Here is a 26099-nt window from a genome sequence, read left to right as displayed (position 1 = left end):
ACTGCTGACCTCTGAGCACTGGGCCGTCGTAGTTCCCATGGGAAGTTTGTAACAGGCACTGTCTTTCGGTCATTCTCTCGCGAGCGAGCTTTGGTGGGTGACCCCACGCTTTGTAGAATCGCAGAAGGTTGCGTCCTTGGACACCCTGTTCATGTCTCCCCACACCTTAGTTAATTAATGGAAAGGATGTGTGGGATTAACATGTAAGAGGGGCTCTGTGGCTTAACCAAAACAAGAGAGAGACCAATGGCGAGGGCATGAGAAAACCGGAAAAGACATTTCTGACTCAGGCAAATTGAAAGACATAGCCAATGTGGACACTTTCTAGGTTGGGCAACAAAGGTATAATAACTACTGTGACATATCTGACTGGTCTTAGTCTCCCTGAATCTCCCGGAGTCTGCTCCCTACAAAGCAGGGTCAGTGACAAGTGGTGGAGAGATCAGTAGAATAAGTATTCAAATAATGTATAAACAGGGACGCCTGGGTGGCTCAGTCGGTTAAGCGTCTGACTCTTGATTTTGGCTCAGGTCACGATCTTGTGGTTCTTGAGTTCAAGCCCCACATCGGGCTCTGCACTGACAGTGCGGAGCCTGCCTGGGATTCTCTCTCTGCCCCGCTGCCCCCCCCCCCGCCCCCGCACATGCATGCATGTGCTTCTGCACATGCTCGCTCGCTCTCTCTCTCTCTCTCTCTCAAAAAAAAAAAAAAAAGTGGAAAAACAGACACAGCTTTGGTCAAGTAAAGCCAGCCTTATTTTATCTCTAAACTACCGTTTCTGGAGTTAAGAATAAAGTCATGACCAGTTTTTACAGCCCCATCCCCGCAGCCCTCATCCTTTTGTGCAAATTGCACACGCACCTGTTACCTAGCCTGTGGGATTCCCAACTGCACCCATGCCCTTGCCCTGGTTCAAACGGGGACAGCTCTCCCCCAGCTGCCAGCCTGGGGGAGAATGGAGCCCTTCTTGAATCAATAAATGTCAACGGCAACGAAAATATGCATCTAAAACCTAGCTGTTCATCAAAATGACTGCTGAACCTGAAGATACTAAAATAATTGGTTCCTGACTTACGTATTTTGCACAAGGAGCTCACGACAGCACAAAACTGTTCTGATATTTTCTCAACATGTTTTACATAAATAGAGGCAATGCCTGATTTAATGGCATTTGGAAACAATTTCTTTATAATAGAAGGCAAAATTTTATTTTACATCCAGCACTTGCAGAATAACCAAGCTCCAAAAAACACTCTAGTGAGCACGTTCAGACGTGGGACCAAAGCCTCGCCTCAGGACACTTGCACATCACCAAAGCCACCTCCCGGATTATGGCTAAAGGTAGGCAGTTCTGGGTGTGTCTGGAGAATTTGCAGGGCAACTCAGCAGACAGTGATAGGGACTGGAGTTGAGTTCTGAGCATGGAAAAGGCAGCCCAGACCACGTTTTTCTAGAATCAGACCCCGCACACGCAATCGAGGAGACAAAGAGAGTTTGCCATTTGGGGGCTGGAATCACGTCGTGTCCGCAGCCTGGTGCTGGCCATCTGTGGGTCCCTGAGCTCCAAGCTGCACGAGGGGGCCCCGAGGCCAGAGAGCTGTGCGAGCACAGCAACCTTGAGAGCACACGTGGGAGGGCTAAAGAGGGGAGCAAGGGCCTCAGCTGGCCATCCAGGTGCTCATGTGTCTGGGGCGGGTGATGCATTCCCCCCACTTCACATCCCCCAACACCTGCCCCGCATGTCTTCAGGAGGTGCAGGTGGACACAAGGACACAGTGATGGAGCCCAGTTGTCACCCACTGCCAGGAGCAGCCAGTGGGAGAAGAACCACGGGCCACCTCCCTGAGGCGTGGCTGGTGGTGGGGACGTCTCCCCCCACCCCCACCGAGTGTCACCAGGTGCCAATGCCCCGTGCCCTGCACACGGAGGAAGAAAAGGAGGCTCAGAGAGAGCGGAGCCAAGGCTTGTCCCCGTGGTGTGCAGGGCAGCCCCGGAAGCACCTCCTGGAGATCACACCCACGGCATTTTGTCCACTTGCCACGCGGTGGCCCTGTGTGTGGGGTCCTTGCCGGAGCCACACCTCCACGTGCTGCAGGGGCCAGTCCAGGCCACAGGGTCGCCCTGTGGAAGAGTGGGTGTGTGCACGTTGTCTGTCCAAAGATTGTCCCGGGGCCAGCGGCAGGGAGAGGCCTGGTCAGTGTCAGCCATCGGTCCCAGGTTCAGGTGGCAGGAAAGCAAATGTAGAGGCGTGTGTAAGACGAGACACTTCTCGGAGTCATCTGTGCAGTGACAGACGCTTCAGTTTTGGGAATGATTCAAAGTGACAGTCTTCATGGAAATTACAGCAAATGCTCCGATCAGCCTCAGGGGCCTCAGGCAGACTTGAATTTTCATGTGTCAGGGACCCCCATTCTCAGATCTTGGCTTCCACCGCCCTTTGCTTCTGGGCATCCCCTTGCTTTTCCGCCCGTCCTGTGGGATCTTTGTTTCCAATTCCATGTACTGCCTCTCAGCTTTCATCGCTTGGCTCTGATCCTGGATCCTGTACACATTTCCCCTCCGCTGGCAAAGGTGCTCTGGGCACCGCAGGAGGGAGGTTGGGTCCTCTGAGACCACACCCAGGCCAGGTCCGCCGGCAGGTAGCCTCCCCCAGAGTCTGGCCAGCATCCCAGTGGGCATTTCCTGCTGGCTAGCCCTGGCCTGGGGCACCTCGGTGACCTCTCCGCCACCCAGGAGCCATGGCTTCACCCTCACCCATGAGGGTGTCTCCAGAATGTGCTCCTTGCTGGGGTGCCCAGCCTCCTGTGGGCCCTGTGGCCCCTCCGCTCGCTGTGTCTCTGTCTACGGCTGTACCCCCTTGGGATCCTGTGTTAATGATTCTTTATACGAAACTCATTTTAAATCTTTATATTAAGCCAGTCAGAGCACTTCACGGTTTCTGTCTCCAGGTAGGACCCTGACAGACAGATACACTGTATACCTCACTTTTCAAAGTTCTATTTTGTTCTTTCTCCAATCTGCCTGTTTGTATATTGCATCGAGTGTGTTTATAATTTTGCACGAAGAAGCCCTCTTCACAGGGGACATCTTTTTGGGGACGGCTGTGGCCCTGCAGCTAAGGTCATGTTTCTGCTTCCTGGTGCCCCACGTTCTCATCTGTCCACCACTGGCTCTGACCTGGGGCTCTGAGCTACACAAGAGTGTAAGTTTCGGGGCGCCTGGGTGGCTCCATTGGTTGAGCGTCTGACTTTGCCCCAGGTCATGATGTCACGGTTTGTGAGTTCTAGCCCCGCATCGGGCTCTGTGCTGACAGCTCACAGCCTGGAGCCAGCTTCGGATTCTGCCCCTCCCCTGCTCATGCTCTGTTGTCTGTCTGTCTGTCTGTCTCTCTCAAATATAAATAAGCATTACATTTTTTTTTTTAAGTATGAATTTCGATTTGGACTTGAAGCTCAAACTTTGGATTTCTCATGAGCGACCTCCTTTCCTTCCCAGAGGCCAGGCCCTGAAGTTTCCTTTTCCCTCCCTGGGCCATGGGTGGGTTTTTTTTTATTGTACCTTTTCTTGGAGGAGGATCCAGCGTTTGGTGGGTCTCAACCCCAGAGCCTTGCCCCAATGTCTGGAATCATTCAGCCTGGGCAGGCCTGCGGCAACAGACCAAATGAATTACCTGGACATCAATAAGGGCATTTCCAGAACACGTTCTTTCCCGAATGTGCCCCATCTCTGGGGTTTCAGACAGTGATGCCGTGGCAAGGTCGCGGCCAGCAGAGGTCAGTGCCCAATACAGTTGTGACACCCTGGACACCATTACACCTCTCTTGCGACCTCGAGCCCTAGACCAAGCTGGGATGTGGAAATCCTTACCTGATAAAACCTGCGTGATAAGAAAAGCCTGGTTTTACAGGTGTGTGAGGCTGGAAGACAGAAAGCGTGTGCAAACAGTGGGACCCACCACGCCGCAGGCCGAAGAGCTGTATTTACCTGGTGGAAGCCCAGATAGTCCACGATCGTTGCTGACGCATAAAATATCATGCCTTCCGCACTCACGACCAGGGCAAAGCCATCGAGAGACTAGAAGAAACGAGAACTTTAGTTGGCTCCTGCCCACATTCTCAGAACCTTCACAATGAGAAAGCGCAAGCATTGTCTCTGCTGCATTTTCGACCATTTCTCCTGTTCTGTAGTCTGTATGTATAACCTCCAGAAACACCCACTGTTGATTTATTTGTTTGTTTATTTATGGCCGTTTTGCAATAGGTCCCAAGTGTGCAGATGACAGGGGAACTTCATCATGGTTTATAAGCCTCAACACTGTGTTCTTCTTTTGCTAATGATTATAAAACTCATCTTGGACAAAATACAAATATCCTCATGGAGAGATGAGGCTCCCAGCAGTACCTGAAACAAAACAGGAGCCTCACTTCACTATATGGACTGTCCCTGTTCACGCACTTTCTTCCAGACTATGTTCTGGTTTTCCGAAGAGTTTTCATCATGAATAAATATCGAATTCCATCAAGTGCTATTTCTACATCTCCTGAAACAATAACATAACATCTCTTTAGTCTATTGATGTGGAGAATTTCATGATAGGTCCCTGATGATGAATCATTCTTGCATATTACAGGATAAGCCTTATCGTCACTTCTAATTTGCTCTTGGAAGTAACTCACTTTGCTGCGGAGACGCTCATCCGTATTTAAGGAAAAGCTGGCCCACGAGCGTCCCTCCTGATCTTGGTGTCAGGATCACTAGATACGAGTCAGGCCCCTCTCCCTCTTTTCCATTTCCTGGACCTACTTATTGAAGGCAAGGATAACGTGCACCTCGAAAGTTTGGTTTCACTTCCAAGAGCATTCAGCTTGGGGATGATGGGAGACAGCAAGTGAAAAGGGGAGGGTTTTAGCACCGTGTCAGTTTATGTAATGGTTGTTAGTGTATCCAGGTTTTTAATTTTTTCTTTATCAATTAGAGCATCTTAAAATATTTTCCTCTTCATTTTAAATTTGTTAGTGTCTGCTATTCACAATATTTTGATGATTATTAAATCAGTTATATCCATAATTATTTGGTGTGCGTGCATGTGTGTAGAAAAGTGCGGCATGTGGCTATGCTGTGCCTGACTTCAAATCTTTATTCAAAAGGCAAGCTTTGTAGCTCCGCCCTGCAGTGATTTCCCAGAATCACCAGTAGTGAAGATGCACAAGAGAACACAGCCACCGATTTACATGATCAACGGGCATTTCATCTATCCTCTGTCTGTCTATCTGTCTATCTTCTTCCTGCTCACCATCATCATCATTACGATAAAGAAAATGATAGCTGGGGGCACCTGGGTGGCTCAGTCGGTTAAGCGTCCGACTGGCTCAGGTCATGATCTCATGGTTCCTGAGTTCGAGCCCTGCATCAGGCTCTGCGCTGACAGCTCAGAGCCTGGAGCCTGCTTCGGATATAAACTTCGAAGTTTATAAACACTCCGGGTTTATAAATATCAATTCCCAAGAGCTTTTAAATTGCTAATATTGAAGATCTCTAGGCATCCTAGGACAGCAGCAGCCACCTAACCCCAAATACCCTCGCTTATAAATGATGGAAAACAACAAGAAAAGTGACACTACACAAATCCATGCCCTTGTCCTGATGAGACCACAGGGAGCTGGTCACTTGCAGAGACATATTAGCAGAAAAGAGAGTACTAAATCCTAGTGAGCTATGAAAGGAAGAGAGTGTAGTTTCTCCTTAGGAAACTAGAGTAAAAGAGCCAATTAAATCCAATGTAAATGGAAGAAAGAAAATAACAAGAGTGAAAAAGTCAATGATATTGTTTAAAATTGTCAAATAATGAACATCATCAACAAAGTCAAATTTGGTTCTTCGAAAAGATTGATAAAAGATCAATAAAAGATCAATAAATTTGATATACCCTTAGCAAATTTTATCAAGAAAAATACAAATTACTGACACCAGGCATTTACAATCATGACACAGCCAGGCACCTGAGTGGCTCAGTCTGTTAAGCATCCTACTCTTGATCTCGGCTCAGGTCTGTTTTTTTTTGGTAACAAATTCAAATTTCTTTTTTTTTAAATGTGTATTCACTTTTGAGAGGGAGGAGGGGCAGAGAGAGAGGGGGACAGAGGATTTGAAGTGGGCTCTGCACTGAGAGCAGAGAGCCTGATGCAGGGCTTGAACTCACAAACCACGAGATCATGACCTGAGCCTAGGTTGGATGCTAACTGACTGATCCACCCACACGTCCATCAGCTCAGGTCTTGATCTCAAGGTTGTGAGTTTGAGCCCCTCACTGGGCTCCACACTGGGCATGGAGCCTACTTAAAAACAACAACAACAACAACAACAAACCTTCCCACAAAGAAAACTCCAGACCTAAATTAAAAAACAAACAAACAAAACATGGGGCACCTGGGTGGCTCAGTCGGTTAAGCATCTGACTTCGGCTCAGGTCATGATCTAGTGGTTTGTGGGTTCAAGCCCCGCGTTGGGCTCTGTGCTAACAGTTCAGAGCCTGGAGTCTGTTTCGGATTCTGTGTCTCCTCCACTCTCTGCCCCTCCCCTGCTCATGCTCTGTCTCTCTCTGTCTCTCAATAATAAATAAACATTAAAAAAATTTTTTTAAACCAAAAAACCATAAAATGCCTAGGAATAAATCTAATAAAAGATGTACAAGGCCTGAATAATCCAGGAGATATGCCATGCTCCTGCATTGGAAGATTCCACATGGTTTAGAGAGCCCAGTCTCTAAAATCGGTCTATGGTGTGATGTGATCCCAATCACAATCTCAGGAGGGTTTTCTTCTCTTTGCAGAAATTGTCAAGCTGATTCTAAATTCTATATGTGCAAAGGGCCCATATTTGCTAAAGCAACTATGTTAAAGAAGAACAAAATTTCAGAACTTACAGTGACTTCATGACTTAGCATAAAGCTGTGCTAGCCAGGACAACATGGCATTAATGTGTCTGGGACAGCTGGTTGCCTGTATGGAAAAAATGAACACGGACTCCTATCTAATTCCACAGAAATTAATTCAAGACATAGCTTAGGCCTAAAGATCAAACCTCATAATCATAAGGTTTCTAGAAGAAAACAAAATGTCTTCATGAGTTTGGAATAGGCAGATGTGGATAGGACACAAAAACACTAGCCCTTCATGGAAAAACTTGATAAACTGGACTTTATTAAAAGACACAATTTAAAAATGTAGAGACAAGCCACAGGGCAAGAAAACAGTATTCACAGCACATTGACCAAGGACCTCATTCAGAATATATAAAATTCATAAATTGATAGTAAAAAGATGAACGACCCAATTTTTTTAAATGGGCAAAAGACTTGAACAGATACTTTCCTAGGGAGATGGAAGAAAGGCCTGTCTATGATGAAAATGTGTCAACATCATTAGTCATCAGGGAAATGCAGATAAACATCACATTAAGATACCATTTCACAAACATTGGGATGGCTACAGTCAAAAAAACGGACAACACGAAATGTTGGTGAGGATACGAACCATCACCAGTAAGAACGCAAAATGTGACAATCACGTTGGGAAACGGCTTTGAGATTCCTCATAAACATGAACATGCATTCTCCCCATGACCAGAAATTCCACTGCTTACCCTTCCAGTGCTTACCCAAGTGAGATGGGTGTGCTCACAAAAACACCCTAACAAGAATGTTCATAGCGGCCTCCTTCCCAACAGTCACACTCTGGAAATAACCCAGCAGCTACCAGCCCCACATGAGGGCTATCACACAGAGAAAAAGAGCACCCTGCTGACCTTGGGGCCTGTGCATCTATTTATAGGGAGCCCAGGGGCAGCCCAAACAAAGCAATGGGATAAACACCAGAAAGCAGTTCCCTGGTGGTGGCAGAGGGAACCACATTAAATGAAAGTAGGAGAAAGTCACAAATAAATTTGAAACCCTAAATAAGTGTATGTTTCCCTAGGAAAATACAATGTATCCATTAGAGACAGAAACCTTACGTGACCGATTTCTCTAGAAGACACAGAGGAAGTTACCAAGGATCCAGCCCACAGATGGCTTTAACGTAACCACCAAGTCTTAAAGATCAGATCGCATCAATGCCACATAAATTGTCCCAGAGCATAGAAAGTCAGGGAATTTTTCCACTTATTTTTAGAAGTGTAACACTGACACTTAACTCTGATCAAAGAAAAGTACAATAAAAAATAAAATTACAGACCTTTAGTTATTGATGAGAATGTACAAATAAAATATTAGCAAACAGATTCCAATTTCACATTAAGGAAACACAATACACATGACCAAGTGAACTTATTCCAGGAATGCAAGGTTGACTCAACATTAGGAAATCCATTAGCTTAATACACATTTATAGATCTACGGGGGATAGTATTATAATTATCTCCATAGATGGTAAAAAAGCTTTCCACAAAATTCAACATTTATTCTCTATAAAAACTCTTAAGAAAATAGGAATTATAGGCACATTCTTAACATGATAGTGTTTATGTGGGTGCGTGTTATTTCTACGTCACCAACTTACTTAGTGGGGAAATATTCTAGGTGTTTCCAGTAATACCAGGATGCAACACAAAGATATCCACGATCTCCCATTCCAGTGTGTGCAAACTACAGTCCCAATTATGGCCTGGCACTTGGTTTTGGGAATAAAATTTTACTGGAACACAGACACACTCATTCATTACTTATTGTTTGTGGCCACTCTTGCACTGTAACAGTGGAGCCGAGTGGTTGCAACTGTATGACCCACAAAGCTGAAAATATTTAGCATCTGGCCTTTTAAGAAAATGTTGGCTGACTCCTATCCTACAGTGACCACCATCAGATGGAGGTGTTAGCTGTTATAGCGAGACGAGAAACCAACAGGAGGCATAAGAACTGGGCAAAGTAAAATGGTCTCTGTCTACAGATGCTATCACTGGATATCTGGAAACTCCTAGAAAGCCAATGATAAAATAACTCAAAAAAAAAAAAAAAAAAAAGATGGGCAAAAGACATGAATAGACACTTCTCCAAAGAAGACATCCAGATGGCCAACTGACACATGAAAAAATGCTCAACATCACTCAACATCAGGGAAATACAAATCAAAACCACAATGAGATACCACCTCACACCTGTCAGAATGGCTCACGTTAACAACTCAGGCAACAACAGATGTTGGCGAGGATGCAGAGAGAGAGGATCTCTTTTGCATTGTTGGTAGGAATGCAAGCTGGTGCAGCCACTCTGGAAAACAGTATGGAGGTTCCTCCAAAAACTAAAAATAGAACTACCCTACGACCCAGCAATGGCACTACTAGGCATTTATCCATGGGATATAGGTGTGGTGTTTCGAAGGGACACATGCACATGTTTATAGCAGCACTATCAACAATAGCCAAAGTATGGAAAGAGCTCAAATGTCCATCGATGGATGAATGGATAAAGAAGATGTGGCATACATACAATGGAATATTACTCAGCAATCAAAAAGAATGAAATCTTGCCATTGCAACTACGTGGATGGAACTGGAGGATATTAGGCTAAGTGACATTAGTCAGAGAAAGACAAAAATCATATGACTTCACTCATATGAGGGCTTTAAGAGACAAAACAGATGAACATAAGGGAAGGGAAACAAAAATAATATAAAAACAGGGCGGGGGACAAAACAGAAGAGACTCATAAATATGGAGAACAAACAGGGTTATGGGAAGGGTTGTGGGAGGGGGGTTGGGCTAAATGGGCAAGGGGCACTAAGGAATCTCCTCCTGAAATCACTGTTGCCCTATATGCTAACTAATTTGGATGTAAATTAAAAAAAATTAAAAAAATAAAACAAGTTAAAAAGTAAAAAAAATTAAAAAAATTCAGTAAGGAAGCAGTATATAAAATTAGATACCATATTCAATAATCTTTACATACTAGAAAAATAACCAAATTAGAGGGTCTGATGATAGATAAAACCCCATTTACAAACACATTAAAGAAGATCCATTACTTTATAAATAAACTTAACAAGAAAGTGTAAAACACAGGGGCAGAAAGCTTTAAAACTTCTCAAGACACAAAATTATATTTGAACAGATGGAAAGACATCCTTCGTTCCTGGACAAGGCAATTCAGCATTGCAAAAATGCCCGTTCTGCCTAAGTGAACCCCCCAACAGACTGCCACTCTGTTTTGGGAGCAGGCGAGTCGATGCTACGTGCAGGCAGGAAACGTGCAGTCATAGCTAACAAAACACAGGAAAAGTGAGGAGGGAGGGCTGTCTCATTCGCACACCGAAATGTGGGGCCGACGTCTGTAGTCACGACGGCTGGTGCTGGTGTCAGTGACTGGTCAGTGGACTGCGTGGCGAGTCCAGAAACAGGCCCCAGCTTAGACGGAAATGTGGCATAGGAAGCAGGTGTCACCGGAACCACGGGGACAGAACGAGCTTTTCAATAAATGGTGCTTTGTGAAGCTTTTGTTATCGTGCTTTGTGATCGTCCGTTTGTCCGTCAGGGCTGGAGAATCATCTTCAAGGTGGTGTTTGCCCCTTCAGGGTCACCAGGCTGATGAGCTCACAGTGGCTCCTGACATGGAGAATCACCTTATTCCCATGGCCACCATGGCTCGCTCCTTCTGCTGCAGACAGAGTCAACTCGCAGTTGCTTTATTTAGAGTTCTTTCACGTAGTGTCTCGAGGAGATGAGTTGGTTTCTCCTTTGTGCCCTCCATCAGGCTTCAGTGCACGGTTTTCTGACCTCACAGAATTAGCCGCGACCCTCTCCCCTTCCGTTCCGTGCTCTGGAACTTGGTTTTCTGTATTCAGGTTCGCTAAAACTTGCTTGTAGAAACGAGTGGATCAGACACTCCCACCCCTAGCTCCGCTCCCTCTCACCAGTGCGACTGACTCTGTTCAGAGTAACATCACATGTACCCACGAACAGCTCCCTCCCAGCTGCCACAGGGCGGAAGCTGGGTTCTGGGGAGCCTCCCTGCTCCCAGCTCCTGCTCCTGCAGGAATGTAGCTATTGCACGGCAGAGGATGGAACCAGCCAGAGTCCCCCAACATCATGATCCTCCATGGCGCTGCAGTCAGGCCTCCGTCTCGTGGAGCCACGCAGAACCTGTCCACAGAGTGTGTCTTCTTCTGGGTGATGCCTTGTCTTTTTCTTTGTTCTCTACTTTGTTTTCAGATAACACCGTTGTAGGTTTTCTGCCTACTTCGTTCGAGGTACAACGTGACTCTTGCCTCAGATGTGTGTTTTCTGTGTCGGGGGTAGAGGCGTAGGAAAAGTGCACCTGCCAACCAGAGCTAGTGTGTTCTGCCGTGTTCTGGTGATGGGACGACGTCACATGAAGGTCCCAGGAAAACCCTCAGGGCAAAGGACCAAGCCTTCCAGCTTCACACACAGCCCGCTCCGCTACAAAGCCACACATCCAGTCACCAAAGTATTTCAAAAAGGGAAGTGACAGCACTCATGAAAAGGTAAAACACACTTGTCAGAGCTCTTCGAGAGAGATGCGGTAAAATGTCGAAACCAGCCCCAAATGCGCCCGAGAAGCTAGGTGCCCACAGGCAGTCAGGATAGGATTTCTGATGCGAAATGACCCCCTCCAGACAACCCTGGCCTGGCTCCTCCGTGACTTGCAGGCTTCAAAGTTGTGGACGATTTTCTGACGCAGAGGCACACACACTGGGGCGATGACTCTGCAAAGGACCCAGATTTTGTGCTGAATTTTCTGGGCAAGAAATCCCCATCTCACGTAGCCCTGCAGCCGTGGCCACGGACTTAAATGGTCCTTGCAAAGCCCCCCCCGCCCCTGAACCCCAACGTACTTCCGAGGAACAGGAAATTGACCTCATACAACATAGGTGTCCACCAAAACACCTCTAAGAATCAAACAAACTGTGTTACTTGTCATTTGAATAAATGTCCAGCTCCAGACAAAAGTGTGTGGTCCCACATATCCTAACACCTTTGAGTGGTGAGTGGAAAGTCCAGTATCTGCCTGGCTCTCATCCTAGGGGGCTATCTGAAAGTTTGTAAATAACCTAAATCAGGCACCCAGGGGGCTCAGTCAGTTGAGTGTCTAACTCTTGATTTTGGCTCAGGTCATGATCCCAGGGTTGCGGGATCGAGCCCCATGTCCAAGCTCCGCACTGAATGTGGGGCCTGCTTAAGATCTCTCTCTCTTTCTCTCTCCCTGTGCCCCTCCCCACAACCTCCATCCATGCTCTCTCTCTCTCTAAAAAATTAAAAAAAAAAAAAATATATATATATATATATATATATATATATATATATATATGCGCCTGCCTAATGTCCTGCCCCAATGCCTCTGTTCTTGGACACACAGTGTTTTGGGGGAGGCACCTATGAACACTTGGAATTTGTCTGTTTACATCATTTATCAAAAGACCTGCCTTCACTGCCTGAGACAAAAGAAGTGTGGAGGCACGTGACGACATTAAACACACTGCCAGCCTACAGGGTGGGGGCCTGGCTAAGAGGAGTGAGGGCACCCGGCACCTGGCACTCACCACCAAAGAGCTGGGCCCCTTTCTGCCTGGACGTGACCTGGCCTCCCTCCTGCCCCACGCTTAGCCGAGGCCCTGGGGGCTGGCGCCCACAGGGGCTGGTGGGTTTCCGGGTGGCGGGGCAGGGAGAACGGGCTGGTACCACCCACTTTCCGTGCAGTGACGGGGACACTTGGGTAGTCAGGGCGCTGCCGCCACAGCGGATCGCACCCACTGGTGCTGGCGCAGCCTCCCAGGATGGGAGCAGCCAACCACGAAGCCCCTGCCGTCCTACCCCTGGGACTCAGACGGAGGTAGGTGGGGCCACACTGGGGTCCACGGAGGGCTGGTTGGAAGACCATCGATCGTGCTAATAGACAATCAGAGTGACTATTTGCTGTTGCCACTACCCTGAGGTCGGGCGACGTGCTCAACGGGTGGGCAGTCAGACCAACTGCCATGTGGCGCTGGCAGCGGTGACCTCAGAGGGGTCTGGCAGGCGGGCGGTGCGTGGCCCTCAGCCCCAGCCCCTCCTGGAGCGCCCGCTGCTCGGCCATCTCCCTGAATGGCTCCCCTGCGGGGAGACTACTGCACACTGAGCCTGTCGTGCTAGCAACGGTTCAAAGACCGAACGACGGCTCAAGGCTCGAGTATATAAAACGCCTTCTTAAAAAAGATTTTATAAGATTAGTCACAACCAAAAAACAACCTTAACTTTAACTCACAAGGCAGAAATTTTTTAAAAAAGAAAAAGGACCATAAAATGCCGTTTGCCGAGTCATATGGATTCAATATCGGATTGACGTTCTGGTCCAGAAGCATCATGCCAAATACTTTTACACATGTGGGACCATCTTTCAAATATGCATCGCCAACGTTTGTTTTCTCCCGGTCTCTTTTTAATCCTACAAGAGTTTTGTGTTTTCTCAAACATGGTACATGGAAAATGAGGTCACTTTTCCAAGTGGAAAAAAGGATTTGGTCCCAAACTTAAGACTGAACTTTTTTTAAGGGGCAAAAAAGTCACATCTCTATTCAATTACTGAAAGTCACGAAACGTGCACCTGCAACTTAGGGGGCAGCAGGGGTCACGGCAGGTGAGGGCCCCGGGTGCCCGCGCCTCCCACGCTGCTGGCCCTGCCGCCCACAGCCCCTCTGTGGGGATAAAGGCAAAAACGTGCGAAAAGCCCGGGACTTCCCTTGGCAAACCCGTTGCATATCCTGATCTCGTCCAGTCCGCGGCAGAAAAAACAGCCAGCAAGTACTTCAAAGATCGTTCTGTCAAGGTCACGGCAGAGGAACACAACGAGGGAAAATGGAACAATTCTAACGGCCCCTCATCGCTCCTCCCTAGAATAAAGGGACGTGGGGAGCCAAGCACTCCCCTGAGAGCCGCAGCCATGGCTACGGGGCAATAACACAAGGCCCAGCCCGCGCCAGTCACGCGAGCGAGCGGGCACCAGGCAGCTGCCTGGCCTTGCTGGAGGCAGATCACTCGTGGCCTCTCCATGGGGCCCGCGTGCGTGCGAGGGAACGGAATGACTGGCTGTTTATAGATCCCACAAACAGTAAACTCAGCCTTGAATTTCTGCCACGAAGCAGCAACGGTGCTTGCAAACAGTTCTTGAAAGACGCAGTTGGCTGACCCCTCGTTCCCTCGCTCTAACCCGGGCCCGGCTCTGGGTAACCCGCTGCCCTGGGCTCCCCGGGGCCTTCCTTTCCACGGGAACCACAGAAACCGGGGGAGGGGAGGTGCCGGGACGGGGCTCTCAGCAAGAACCACCGTTCTGCAGCCGTCCCGGCCTCCCCGTGCCCAGCGGGGGTGGAGCCCAGAACTAGGTGCCGACTGCCATGTCCAGCATCCACTTTCTTCCCTTCTCTGGGACCATGCTGCTTCTTCACGGACCCTTCAACCATGTGCTGCCTTTTCAGCTGTGCAACCTTGGCCAAGTTAATTAACCTCTCTGGGCCTCAGTCTCCTCCTCTGAAAAATGTGAATGACAGCAGTGACCACCGAGGAGGGTTAAATGAGCCCTGCCCAGCACAGAGTGAGCAAAGAATCCATATTGTACTAGAACCCATAGAATCTGTACTATAATTAGAATGCAGGACATGTGATTTGATACCAGAAGTGTTGAAATCATTTCCTAAAGTGAGAACAAAGCCTATATTTTAAAACTGGGATCTACTTCCTGAGTACAAACATCTTAACGTGAAGTTTGGTTCATTAAAAGCCAGCCCAGTTAGGGACAATCAATAAATAAATGCTATTGATGAGTCTGAGGGTCCATCTGGAGGAAGCAGGCCTGTCCTCGCAGGCGTCCTGATGGCTGGAGGGTTGCACTCACTGACCCTGAAATCTCTGACCTCACTCTCCGCGTATGTTCTAGACCACCAGCCTTGGCCTGGCTACCATGGGTCACTCCAGACCTTCTGGGTCAGAGCCTGCCTTGGACAAGTTCCAGACCTTTCCTTCGCACGTGGGCAGCTCTACACCCAGGAGAGCCTGATCCAGCTTTGCCCCACTTTGCCCCCCACCACTTCCGAACAGCAGGAAGGAGGGGTGGTGCTGGGGCCTGAGGTGGCTTGGGGATAAAGCCCTCCAGGCCGAACACCACCAGCAGGAGGGAGAGCTACAAGGGTAACCTGTAGACCCGCAGGGCGCTGGCAGCCTCCTCATGAGGGGGGAGTCGGGTGTGAGCCTGAGCGGGCAGTGGGCCATCCCCCAGCATGCCCGGGGAGGGGTGCTCTGAGACAGAACAGGCACGCCAGCATCCAGGTGACAGGAAGGTTCTCAGGTTCCCAGAGGTTCAGCTGCTGCCCCATGAACCCAGGATGACACAGAGCTGCCTGGAAGGTCCTCACAAATGCTGGCTCCTCCCATAGTAATCAAAACTCCACATGATGGCTCAGGGCTGCAATTCCTCAGTGTTCCACAGATCCAAACATTGAAATGGTAATGTGAACAAGAGTTAAACACGTGGCATCTTAAGTAAGCATGGCCCATGCTCCTTCCACGGGGCTTCCCTACCAGAGGCTGGCCCAGTCTCCTCACCTTGTGCTGAAATCACCTGCTGGAGACCCACTCAATGACTCAGAGCTCAGTGGGGGCAGGACCTGGGACACATGTGTCTAAGCCTAGGAGACCCTACAACCAAGCAGGACCAGAGTAAGCACAATGGTCACTAAGTGAGAGGGACCCAGTGAGCCCAACTCAGTGGCTGAGGATAGTCAGAGGTTTATTAGGATGGTCAGGGGTTCCTGGTGGATAGTCAGAGATTCATGGTGGACGGTCAGGATTTATGGTGGACAGTCAGGGGTTCATGGTGGACGGTCAGGGGTTCATGGTGGATGGTCAGAGGTTCATGGTGGATGGTCAGGGGTTCATGGTGGACGGTCAGGGGTTCATGGTGGATGGTCAGAGGTTCATGGTGGATGGTCAGGGGTTCATGGTGGATGGTCAGGGGTTCATGGTGGATGGTCAGAGGTTCATGGTGCATGGTCAGAGGTTCATGGTGGATGGTCAGAAGTTCATGGTGGATAGTCAGGGGTTCATGGTGGATGGTCAGGATTTATGGTGGATGGTCAGGGGTTCATGGTAGATGGCCAGGGGTTCATGGTGGACAGTTAGGGATTCATGGTGGAAAGTCGGAGAACAAATGGTGGATGGTCACAGGCTAATAGATGGTGGGGGGGGGGATGGTTCACAGTGGAGAATCCTGATGACCTAAAAGCCACAAAAAGGCCAGGCCCAGTCAAGTCCCAGCCACCCAATCCATCCTCAGAGATGGGACCAGGATCCATGCACTGACCCCACAAGAAGGCCACTGGATGGGCAGAAGGCACAACCTCACGGGCCAGGGCAGGACAAGGTTGCGAAGTGACACAAGCTTGTGGGCAGGGTCCTCAGGTAAGCCTGGGACACCCCATGCATATCATCAGGCTGGCAGTGGGGCACGGGCCCACAGAAAGTAAGGAAGGTAAGGTGGAGGGCTGTACTAGAGGGGCAGGGAGCCAAGCTTGCCCTCCTGGCATGAGGCCTCTGCTTTCCATGCTTATTCATGTCTGGTGAGCCCCTGAAACAAACTGAAAGGGGCTTCAGAAGAGTGGGTTCAGCAGCCACAACAGAAGATAATCAAAGGCAGATTCCTTGGAGGAGAAAGACCAAAGGAACACCCAGGAGGCATAGCCGCTGGTGCTGCAGACTGCTCCGCAGGGAGACAGAAACAGGCGAGGCTCTCTCAAGGGCCGGGCAGCCCGCACTCCATCACCTGCCATGGGCCCCCAGAATCACACCAGCTCCTGCCCTGGTAACCCCACTTACACCCTTCAAAAGTCAGAGACAGACTCGCACCTCTTAAGCCTGTCGGCTTGAGGGGGCCAGGCCTGAGCAGGTGGGAGGTGGCCAAGGAGTCAGGCCCCAATCCCAGGGCCCCTCTGTCTGTGTCCCAGTCCTTCTTGGTGGGCCGGGGCTGGGACCCCCAGCTACTGTGCTCTCCCCCCATGCCTGAAGGCCCTGTCCTGTCCTCCCAGCCAATTCCTACTGTGCCCCTCTTTCTGCACCAGACAACCCCAAGTCCTGGCCATGAGTTTGCTGGGGTTTTGTGCCTGCTCTTCCCAGCCTGTGTGTCTGGGGACTAGTCTCTAGGCCAGCAGAGTAGAAGAGCCACGGAGGGAGATAGGCTCCAGTGTCTCTTGAGGTCCGATGTGGGGGACAGTGAGTTTCTAGGTCTTTCTTTAGAAGAGCCACGACCTGGAGGTGGGAAGTCCCCGTGCCATGCCAGCACTCCCTGTAGCTCCTGCCAGGCCCCCAGACGGTACCCCCGCAGGAGCCACCATCCCGAGGCCCCGGGAGTGCCCGGGAACTGCTGGGACCCCTCCCCTGAGGACATGCTGCAGCCCGCAGTTCCATACCCTAAACACGACCCCTTTCATCCACATCCCCACATGCAGTTGGTTCAATAAAACATGGACACAGGGCTTCCTGACTCCTCCTCCCCAAAATCAGGCCCAGGAGGAGAAAAGGAGGAGCTCCAGAAAGGCCATCTGGGGCTGGGGTGAGGAGGTGAGGAGGCGACGGGGGCTGCAGCCCGGGCAGGGGCTTGGGGGCAGTCAGAGAAAGGTGGAAGGAAGAGGTCTTGTTCTGCTGTGGCCCCTCCCCGCACTGCCCAGGGACCGCCTCCCCTGGTGGGGCAGGCAGGGGTGAGAGGGAGAGGGCCAGCTGGAGGAAGCGGCCCAGGTGGGGGCTCCCTCCCAAGGGGGGGCCGGCATCCCCTCCCCTCCTTGAGTCTTGCCTGCCCCAGCACACAGCTCCCCGGCAGAGCAGGGACAAGGCATGCAGGGCAACACAGGGGGCTCAGGATAGAGAGGAGCGTGAATTTAAAAAGTACATTTCGGGAAATAAGAAAACACATAAGCAGAATAAAACAAGAAGCATTACAAACAAATCAAATGGAAGTAGCGGGCATGAAACTGGAAGCAGAGAAATAAACCAGCCCGGGATCTGGTGTGATGGACAGCACCCGGCAGTCGGCCGGGAGGAGCCCCCTCTCCTGAAGGGCAGCGGGCAGGAGGGGGGCGGGGGTGGGGGTGGAGACCAAACAGAACGTGGAAGAAAAACCAGCAGATGGGAGGGTGGCTGTGGAAGTACCAACATCTGGATAAGAGCAGCTCTAGAAGATGAAAGCAATAGAGGAGAAGAGCTTTATCCGACGTGAAGACAGAAATAAAATGTCCAGACTGAGGACCACAGACCTCAGATGGAAGGAGCCAGCACAGCCAGACCCACAGTGGCGCAGGGACATGTCACAGCACGACCCACAGTGGACACAGGGTCATGTCACAGCTGGACCCACAGTGGATGCAGGGTCACATAACAGCCAGACCCACAGTGGACGCAGGGTCATGTCACAGCCAGACCCACAGTGGACACAGGGACATGTCATAGCCAGGCCCACAGTGGACGCAGGACACGTCACAGCCAGACCCACAGTGGATGCAGGGACATGTCAGAACCAGGCCCACAGTGGACGCACTGCAGGGGAAGCACTCCAGAGAGGAACACACCCAGGCCACAAGGATCAAAGACAACGACCCGTGCCGGGCAGGATTCAACTTCAAGACAAGAGTTGACGTGCAGTGTCCAGGAGACCAGACGCCTGAGAGCATGCCGTGAGCCCAAGAATCAGAGAAAACCAACTTGAACAGGTCTTTTCTAAGGGCAATCCCCATAAAGACAGGGCAGAATGTGTAACTTTTAAACTAGCACAAGAAAGCTCATGGAAGCCTGGAGAGGAAGGGAGGAGGGAGCCACAGCCCTGAGTGTGAAAGACAAAATATGATGTCACAAAGCAGCCCCAAATAAGGGTGATTGCAGTACCCAGAGGCTAAACGCACCCGCGACAGGACACAGTGTGGGGAAAGGACCCCCACACACGTCTGCAGGAGGCACGTTTAAAACGAGACCAGAGGGTGGTGAAGATCCGCCCAGCAGCAAGGATCCACAAGGAAGCCAGGAGCAGGTTTATTTCTGATGCAACAGAATTTGGTGGGACGAAGGATAGAAGTCGAGTGGGCAAGATTTAAGAGCCTGTGTCAGAACCGGCCCGCCGGGCCCACACCAGAGCAGCCGCTCCGAGCCCTGCTGTCCTTGCGTGGCCATGTCCCAACTGTGCATAAACCCATGAGCTGAGCCAGGCGGCTGTGCGCCCCCACACCGACTCACGTACCCAGCTCTGTCTCGTGCAGAGCCCTTTCCGTCCGGTCTCCTCTCTTCCCCTGCTGATGGTGGGGCCTTGGGCGCCAGGCTCCACGCCTGTGTTTCCACACTGCCCTGGTTCCAGTAGGAGACCCTCGTCCTGAGAAGCCACTCTCCAGGCCCAGCCCGTCTGAGGCTGCTCTTCTCCGCCTCACCCTCCAAACCCGGCAGGTGGCAGGCCTGTGGGGCCTAGCAGGACATCACCTTGCTCCTGCCTCTGCACACACTTCTGCAAGGCCTTCCAGCTCCAGCGCTCCTGGTGAGGCCTGGACTCCTGAGGCTCAGTGCTTTTCTTGGTACCTGCTCCTTTTCTCTGGGAGCATTTGGGGTTTTCTTGTGCTGGGGTGTGGAATCTCTGAAAGGCGGAACACCCTGGTCCTTTCCACCCACTGTGCTGGCCACGCAGGGGGACCTTCAGGCCGGAAACCCAGCCCGTGGTTCTGGGAAACCCTCCTTGACAGCTTCCTCCCCCGATCTTTCTGGAACTGGAGCCTATGGGGCCCTCGGGGACTATATTCTCCACCTAGTTTCCTCTCCCTCTTGGGGAAACTGAAGTGACCCTTCAGCGTCAACTCTCCATCTTCGTACAGCTCCTACGTTTGCTCTCATACTTGTAATTCTTGCGCTCTTTCCCAAACTTCAGAATATTCCCTTTGTTGGCACCTGTTTCCATCTCACGGACACTGTGTCTTTGCTCTTCTCCCCAAGGAGCCCGACATCGGCTGGTTTATTTCCCTGGGTCACCCGAGCTGCCTTTCCTGCTGGATCCTGAGTGAGCCTCTTGTCTCAAGGGTCTGTGGCCCTCATGTGCTGGAGTTTACAAGCAGGTGTGGGAGAGCCACCAGGACGTCCACACGCACGACAGAGTTCTGGTGGGGAAGCCCCAACATCGGCGTCTTCGGGTCCTTCCTCTAGGCTGTTGGGCTCCACGGAGGGGCTGCGCCAGGGTCAGTGCCCCGTGTGCAGCCCCACCACCCACCTCGCCACACTTGGAGACCCCGACGCTCTTGTGCAGCGTGGGAAGGCTGCAGGCCACGTGCCCGCACTGAGTCTCTTTGACCAGAGGGGCCGGCGTGCCGGTTGTGTCCCGCCTTTAACTGTAGAATCTTCTTGAGGACAGAGGTCCAGGGTCCAGCGCCTGGTCACCACTGTCCACACGACTTCCACAGCTATCTCTCTTATTCAGTTGTCAAGGACTGCAAAATCAAGAAGGAGGTACTGCCTCCCTGGTTCACAGCTTTTCCTTTTAAATTCACCCAGTTAGGCCCGTTTGCAGTCGATTCCCATTTGTCCCCCAAGCAGCCGCTCATGCTGCCTCTCAGCCTACACTGCCTTCTGGCTGTCCTGTGTCCCCACACCTAGGCTTCACCAGGACCCGTGCGCACATCGCCTCTGACCTCACATAAGGGCTGGTTTCCCGGAGAAGCCCCTCGGGGCACCGTGAGGCTGGGTGCAGGCCCGGCTGTGGTTCGGCCCGGCCAGCCTTCCCTTTGACACGTCAGATGCTTGGGGTCCTCTGCCCTTTGGTTTCTGTGTGAAACGCGTGGGGGAAACCCTCTGCGATGCCGGTTTTGCCCGTGAGAACCAGTGTCCTTCAGGCACCCAGCCTCACGGGCCATGGCACGCTCCTGCCACGTTCCTGTTTTGGTCTGGCCGGTGGGAACAGAAGGCCTCGGTGACTGTGTCCCTGAGCCTGACGCACACCACTCTGTCTAGCCATCCCCAAAGGCTCTGAGGCCTGAAACTAAAGCCCTGAGAGTGCTCTGCAGGTGACAGCAAGACAGGCCTCTGGCTCTGACACCAGCCCCTCACCTGCCAGGGCCACAGGACCACCTGGATAGGACCCTGGCTCAGACGGAGTCCCTCAAGGGGACGCAGTGGGGGCCAGTCCCGGCTCTGTCCTTGCTAGCGTTGTGACACCGGGCAGCTTACAGAACTACTCCGTTTCCCCATCTGTAAAGGGAGGCAATGACAGCATCTGTCTCGTATACCTGTCAAGGATCAAGTAAGTCCTCAGGGCTCCAAGCGGCCCTGGCGTGTTGGAGCTGAGCCCTGGCTCAGGGCTGGGGTCTTGGAGTCAGGAGAGGCCTGAGTTTCTGCCCCAGTCTGTGCTCTCACCTGAAGCACGTCCCCTGCAAAATGGACGGTTGTACGGGCTGAATAGCGGCTCCCAAAGACACGGGCACACAGGGACTGCAAAGCAACCTCATTTGGAAATGGAATCTTCGCAGCTGTAATAAATTAAGTTGAGGTCACTCTGGGTTAGGGTGGCCCCAAATCCAATATGACTGGTGTCCTTATAAGAGGGACACAGAGACACAGGGAAGACTGACTGTCAGCAGAGGCATGGGACACACTCTCCCCTAGAGTATCTGAAAGAACTCGCCCACCACACCTTGCTTTCAGCCCAATGACACTGATTTCGGACTCCCAGCCTCCACAACTATGAAGAGTACATTTCTGTTGTCTGAGCCGCATTCAGTCATGAACTTGAACTGCCATCACCACCACACACTGCTGGGGCCACTGTTGTCCTCAGGAGCTGGAGGAGAGGTGCCCCAGCCCCACGTGGAGGCCAGTGCCCCAGCCCTGTGCCCTCTGGGAGGACAGACCTCACTCCTCAGACCAACAAGCCCAAAAGGCAGGTGAGCATGCCTGTGTGCATGCAAGTGCCCGAGGGAAATCTGCCACCGGGGAGGAGCAGGGGCCTGGTCCTCGGTACCCCCATTTTCTCTCCCTTCTCTGCCCTGACCATGTGCTCATGCATAGAATCACCACCGGACAGTGGCAGCTAAGCTCTAAGAGAAACACAGGAGTTCTAGTCAGAGGACCAGGAAGAGGGTCCCAGGAGGAAGCAGGTGTGGAGGAAATCCTGCAGAGGAGACGGCGGGGAAGGGACCCGGGCTCACCTCTGTGTGTGAGCTGACGTAGTCCCGGCTCAGTCCGAGGGGTACGTGTGTGGAGCACGTCCGGAGAGGCAGACCAGCAGAGCCTGCGCAGAGAGCCAAGCTGGCACGGGCAGCGTGCTCTCAAGGAGCGGGCCTGCTGGCCAAACCTGCCCCCTGCACGGCCGCTGCCAACACAGGACCGAAGACAAGCACCCACCTTGAGGCTGTGACACCCAAGGCTCCCAACACGTGTGGAAAGTCCAGGGCTCAATCTGAATTAGTTCCTCTTGCTGCTGCAGCAAATTACTACAGACCTAGTGGCTGAAAACCACACACTTTAAATATATCAATATAAACTAATTAAAAGTGAAAGGATGGAACAAGATATGCCAGGCAAACATTAATCAAAAGAAGGATTGGGGCGCCTGGGTGGCTCAGTCAGTTAAGTGTCTGGCTCTTGATTTCGACTCGGGTCATGATCTCACAGTCCGTGAGTTCAAGCCCTGTGTTGGGCTCTGTGCTGATAGCGTGGAGCCTGCTTGGGAGCCTCCCCCTCCCTCTCTCTCTGCCCTTCTCCCTGCTCATGTGTGCATGTGCGTGTGCATGAGCGCTCTCTCTCTCTCTCTCTCAAAATAAGTAAATAAATAAACTTTAAAGAAAAAAGAAGGCTGAGGTGGCTATATTAGTATCAAACAAAGTAGACTTCAGAGCAAGGAAAATTAGGAATAAAGAGGCATGTTATATAATGGTAATGATAGAAGGGTCAATTCATAAAAAAACGTAATGATCCTAAATGTGTATGCACCCCTCAACAGAACTCCCAAACACATAGAGCAAAAACTGATAGAACTGAAAGGAGAAAGACAAAAGTCCACAGTTACATTAGAAGATGCTAACTCTGTCTCTCAGGTTGAGACCGGACAGAAAATCAACGTGGATATAAAAGACTTAAACACTGTCAACCAAGCTGATGTAACTGATGCTTGTAGAACACCTCACCCAGTGACAGCAGTCAAGTGCGGGCCCACTTCCTGGTTCATGGATGGCTTTTTGCTATAACTGCACAGGGCAGAAGGCACAAGGGTGCTCTCTCGGGCCCCTTTTATAAGGCATAAATCCCATGCATGAGGCTCCACCCTCATGACCTAAGCACCTCCCAAAGGCTCTGACCCCTAACACCTTCACATCGGGTTTCCAGTCTAATATGAATTTGAATTATATTAATTGGGGGGAGGATACAAATATTCAGTCCAGAGCAATAATCAATGAAACCAATAGCTGTGTCTTTGAAAAAAATCAATAAAATGAATAAGCTTCTAGCCCAACTGACTAAGAAAAAAATGGAAGTCACAAATTACCAATGAAAATAGAAAGGATATATAGCTACGGAACCTCTCATAGACACTAAAAGGACAACATGGGGAAACCTTGAACAGTTCTGTACCCACAAATTCAATGAAGTAGAGGAAACAGGCCAATTCCTTGAAAGATGCAAACTACTAAAATTCACACTAGAATAGATAACTGAGTAGTCCTCTGTTGGTTAAAAAAATTGAATTCATAATTTAAAATCTAACAAAGAAAACCAGACCAGTTATATTCATTGGTGAAGTCTAACAAACATTTTCTAGGAGAAAATAACACCCATTCTATACAGTCTCTTCCAGAAAACAAGAGAGAAGGAAGCACTCTCAACTAATTTAATGCAGCATCAGCATGACACCAAAAGCAAAGACATTACAAGAAAATTACAAAAATATTTCTCATGAACATAAAAACAAAAGCCCCCACAAAATATAACCACATTTCATCCAGTAATGTATAAGTAAGATTTATTCAAACTGGCAAGTTTGGACCAACAGTTGAAAATGAATCAAGGTAATTCATAGTACTCACAGACTGAAGAAAAAAAGCCATGATCATATCTCAGTAGACGCAGACAAAGCACTTGACAAAACTTAATACCCATTTGTTATAAGAACTCCCAGAAAATAAGGAATAGAGAAAATTTTCTTAATCTGATATAAAGCATCTACCAAAAAAAAAAAAAAAACCCAAAACAAACAAAAAGCGGAAAATAACTCCAAGCTAATAACATACCTAACCTTGAAAGACTATAGGGTTCTCCTGGAGACCAGGAACAAGACACAGATGTCCCCCTCTTCCTCTGTGTTGCTCAGGAAGCCTCAGAAGGGCAGTACGGCAAGGAAAAAAAAGTGTATAGACTGAAAAAGTAGATAAAAACGGTCTCTATTCTCGGACAACATGACAATCTGTGTAAAATTCGCACAGAAATCTACAAACAAGTCTCCAAGAATTACCAATGAATTCAGTGAGTTCACAGATACAAAGTCAGCCCAGAACAATAAATTGTATTTCTATACAGTAGTAGAAAGTGAAATGCAACTGCCGTTCTGTTTACAATAACAACGACAATATGAAATGCTTGGTATAAATCTATCAATAGACACAGGACCTCCCTGCCACAAACGACAAATGTGGATGAGAGCAGGAAAAGGGCTAAAACGTGCAGAGAGACGGTGTGCTCGTGCATTAGGGGTCAGTACTTGTAGGTCTCAGTTCTCCTAAGCTGACCTGCCGACGTAATACAACCCAACCCAAATTCCAGCAGGAAGTTTCGTAGATAGCGACGAGCGAATTCTCAAATATATTCAGGAAGACAGAGAACCTAGAACAGCCAAAACGATCTTGAAAAGGAACAAAGACTGGAAGAGTCATACTCTCCGATTTCAAGACTTGTTGTAAAGCTGCAGACACTGAAACCGGCTGGTGCTCGTTCTCAACGGCAGAACACAGTCCGGAAACAGACTCACAAACATAGGGCCACAAGCTTGTTTTACAAGGTGTGAAGGCAATTCAGTGGAGAAGGGGCACATAATCCTGAGACACCAGGATCTTAATGTGCAGAACGAGGCTGTCTCGGCCCATACCCTCGCCCGTAGCAAAGCCAACTAAAAACGAACCATAAACCTGAATGTAAAACACAAAACGATAAAACTTTGGAGCAAGCATCAAATAAAAATCTTTGCAACCCAGGTGAGGTAAAGAGTTCTCAAATGTGACACGAATCATGACCTATTTAAAAGCTGACAAACTGGGCTTTGTCCAAATTAAGTACTTTCATTCTCTGCAAGACTCTGAAGAGAATGGAGAGAAGCCAGACTAGAGGCAGACGCTTACAAACCACACACGGAACAAAGATCATGTGTCCAGAACACATAAAGAGCTCCAAAGTCAAAAGCGAGGTAGGAAACAACCTGTTTTCACGGGCAAACGTTTGAGCAGGCTGCTCGCAAGGGGCTCCTTCGATGAACAACCGCGACCTGACAAGAGGCTCTGGGTCATTGGTCGTGAAGGAAGCGCAATCCGAAACCGTGATGAGAGTCTCTTAAAACAGCTTTGAGGAGGGGGAACACAGGACAACAGCAAGGGCGCGGACACGGGCACCCCTGTTCTCCGCCGCTGGGGACACCGCACAGCCACCTGGAGAAACAGCACGCCAGGTCCCCACGACACCAAAAACACTCTTGTCGCACGACCCCGCAACCACACACGTGGGTATCACCCAAAGAGAAGCAGAGCCGATGCTCCCAGAAAACCTGCACGTGGCTGCTTGTAGCTTTATCCACATACACAAACCCTGGAAACTCAAACGTCCTCTAGTGGTCGGGTGGACAAGCACACTGAGATGCCCTCGCACCACAGAAGGACAAAACCAACTGTGCTCCAGGCAGCCGCGTGTCTGGGTCCGGTGCGTGTTGCTGGCACCCAGGCTCCCCGCTGTAGGAGCCCACCTATAGGCACCCTGAGAACAGCGGTCGGAGAAGGCCGCAGGGGCCGGAGAACGTGGCTCTGGTGGCCGGGCCCCACACACGGGCAGCACCAGGGGAATTCAGGCATGATGGTAT

General features: G+C 50.2%; 1 protein-coding gene across 2 annotated transcripts in view; it reads right to left on the bottom strand.

Annotated features, from left to right (window-relative positions):
• AHRR (aryl hydrocarbon receptor repressor) overlaps nt 1-26099 on the bottom strand; it is a 92596-nt gene that overhangs the window by 18967 nt on the left and 47530 nt on the right. For both annotated transcript variants that reach the window (XM_019438255.2, XM_019438254.2), the window contains exon 5: nt 3985-4074. In XM_019438255.2, coding sequence (XP_019293800.2) covers nt 3985-4074 — 90 coding nt within the window. The remainder of the gene's footprint in view (nt 1-3984; nt 4075-26099) is intronic.

The sequence above is a fragment of the Panthera pardus genome, unplaced genomic scaffold (assembly GCF_024362965.1).
Source record: "Panthera pardus isolate Hobbes unplaced genomic scaffold, ASM2436296v1 HiC_scaffold_2, whole genome shotgun sequence".
In the NCBI taxonomy this organism is placed as follows: domain Eukaryota; kingdom Metazoa; phylum Chordata; class Mammalia; order Carnivora; family Felidae; genus Panthera; species Panthera pardus.
Note: the sequence above shows the minus strand (reverse complement) of the source record. Positions and strands in the feature narration are given on the sequence as shown.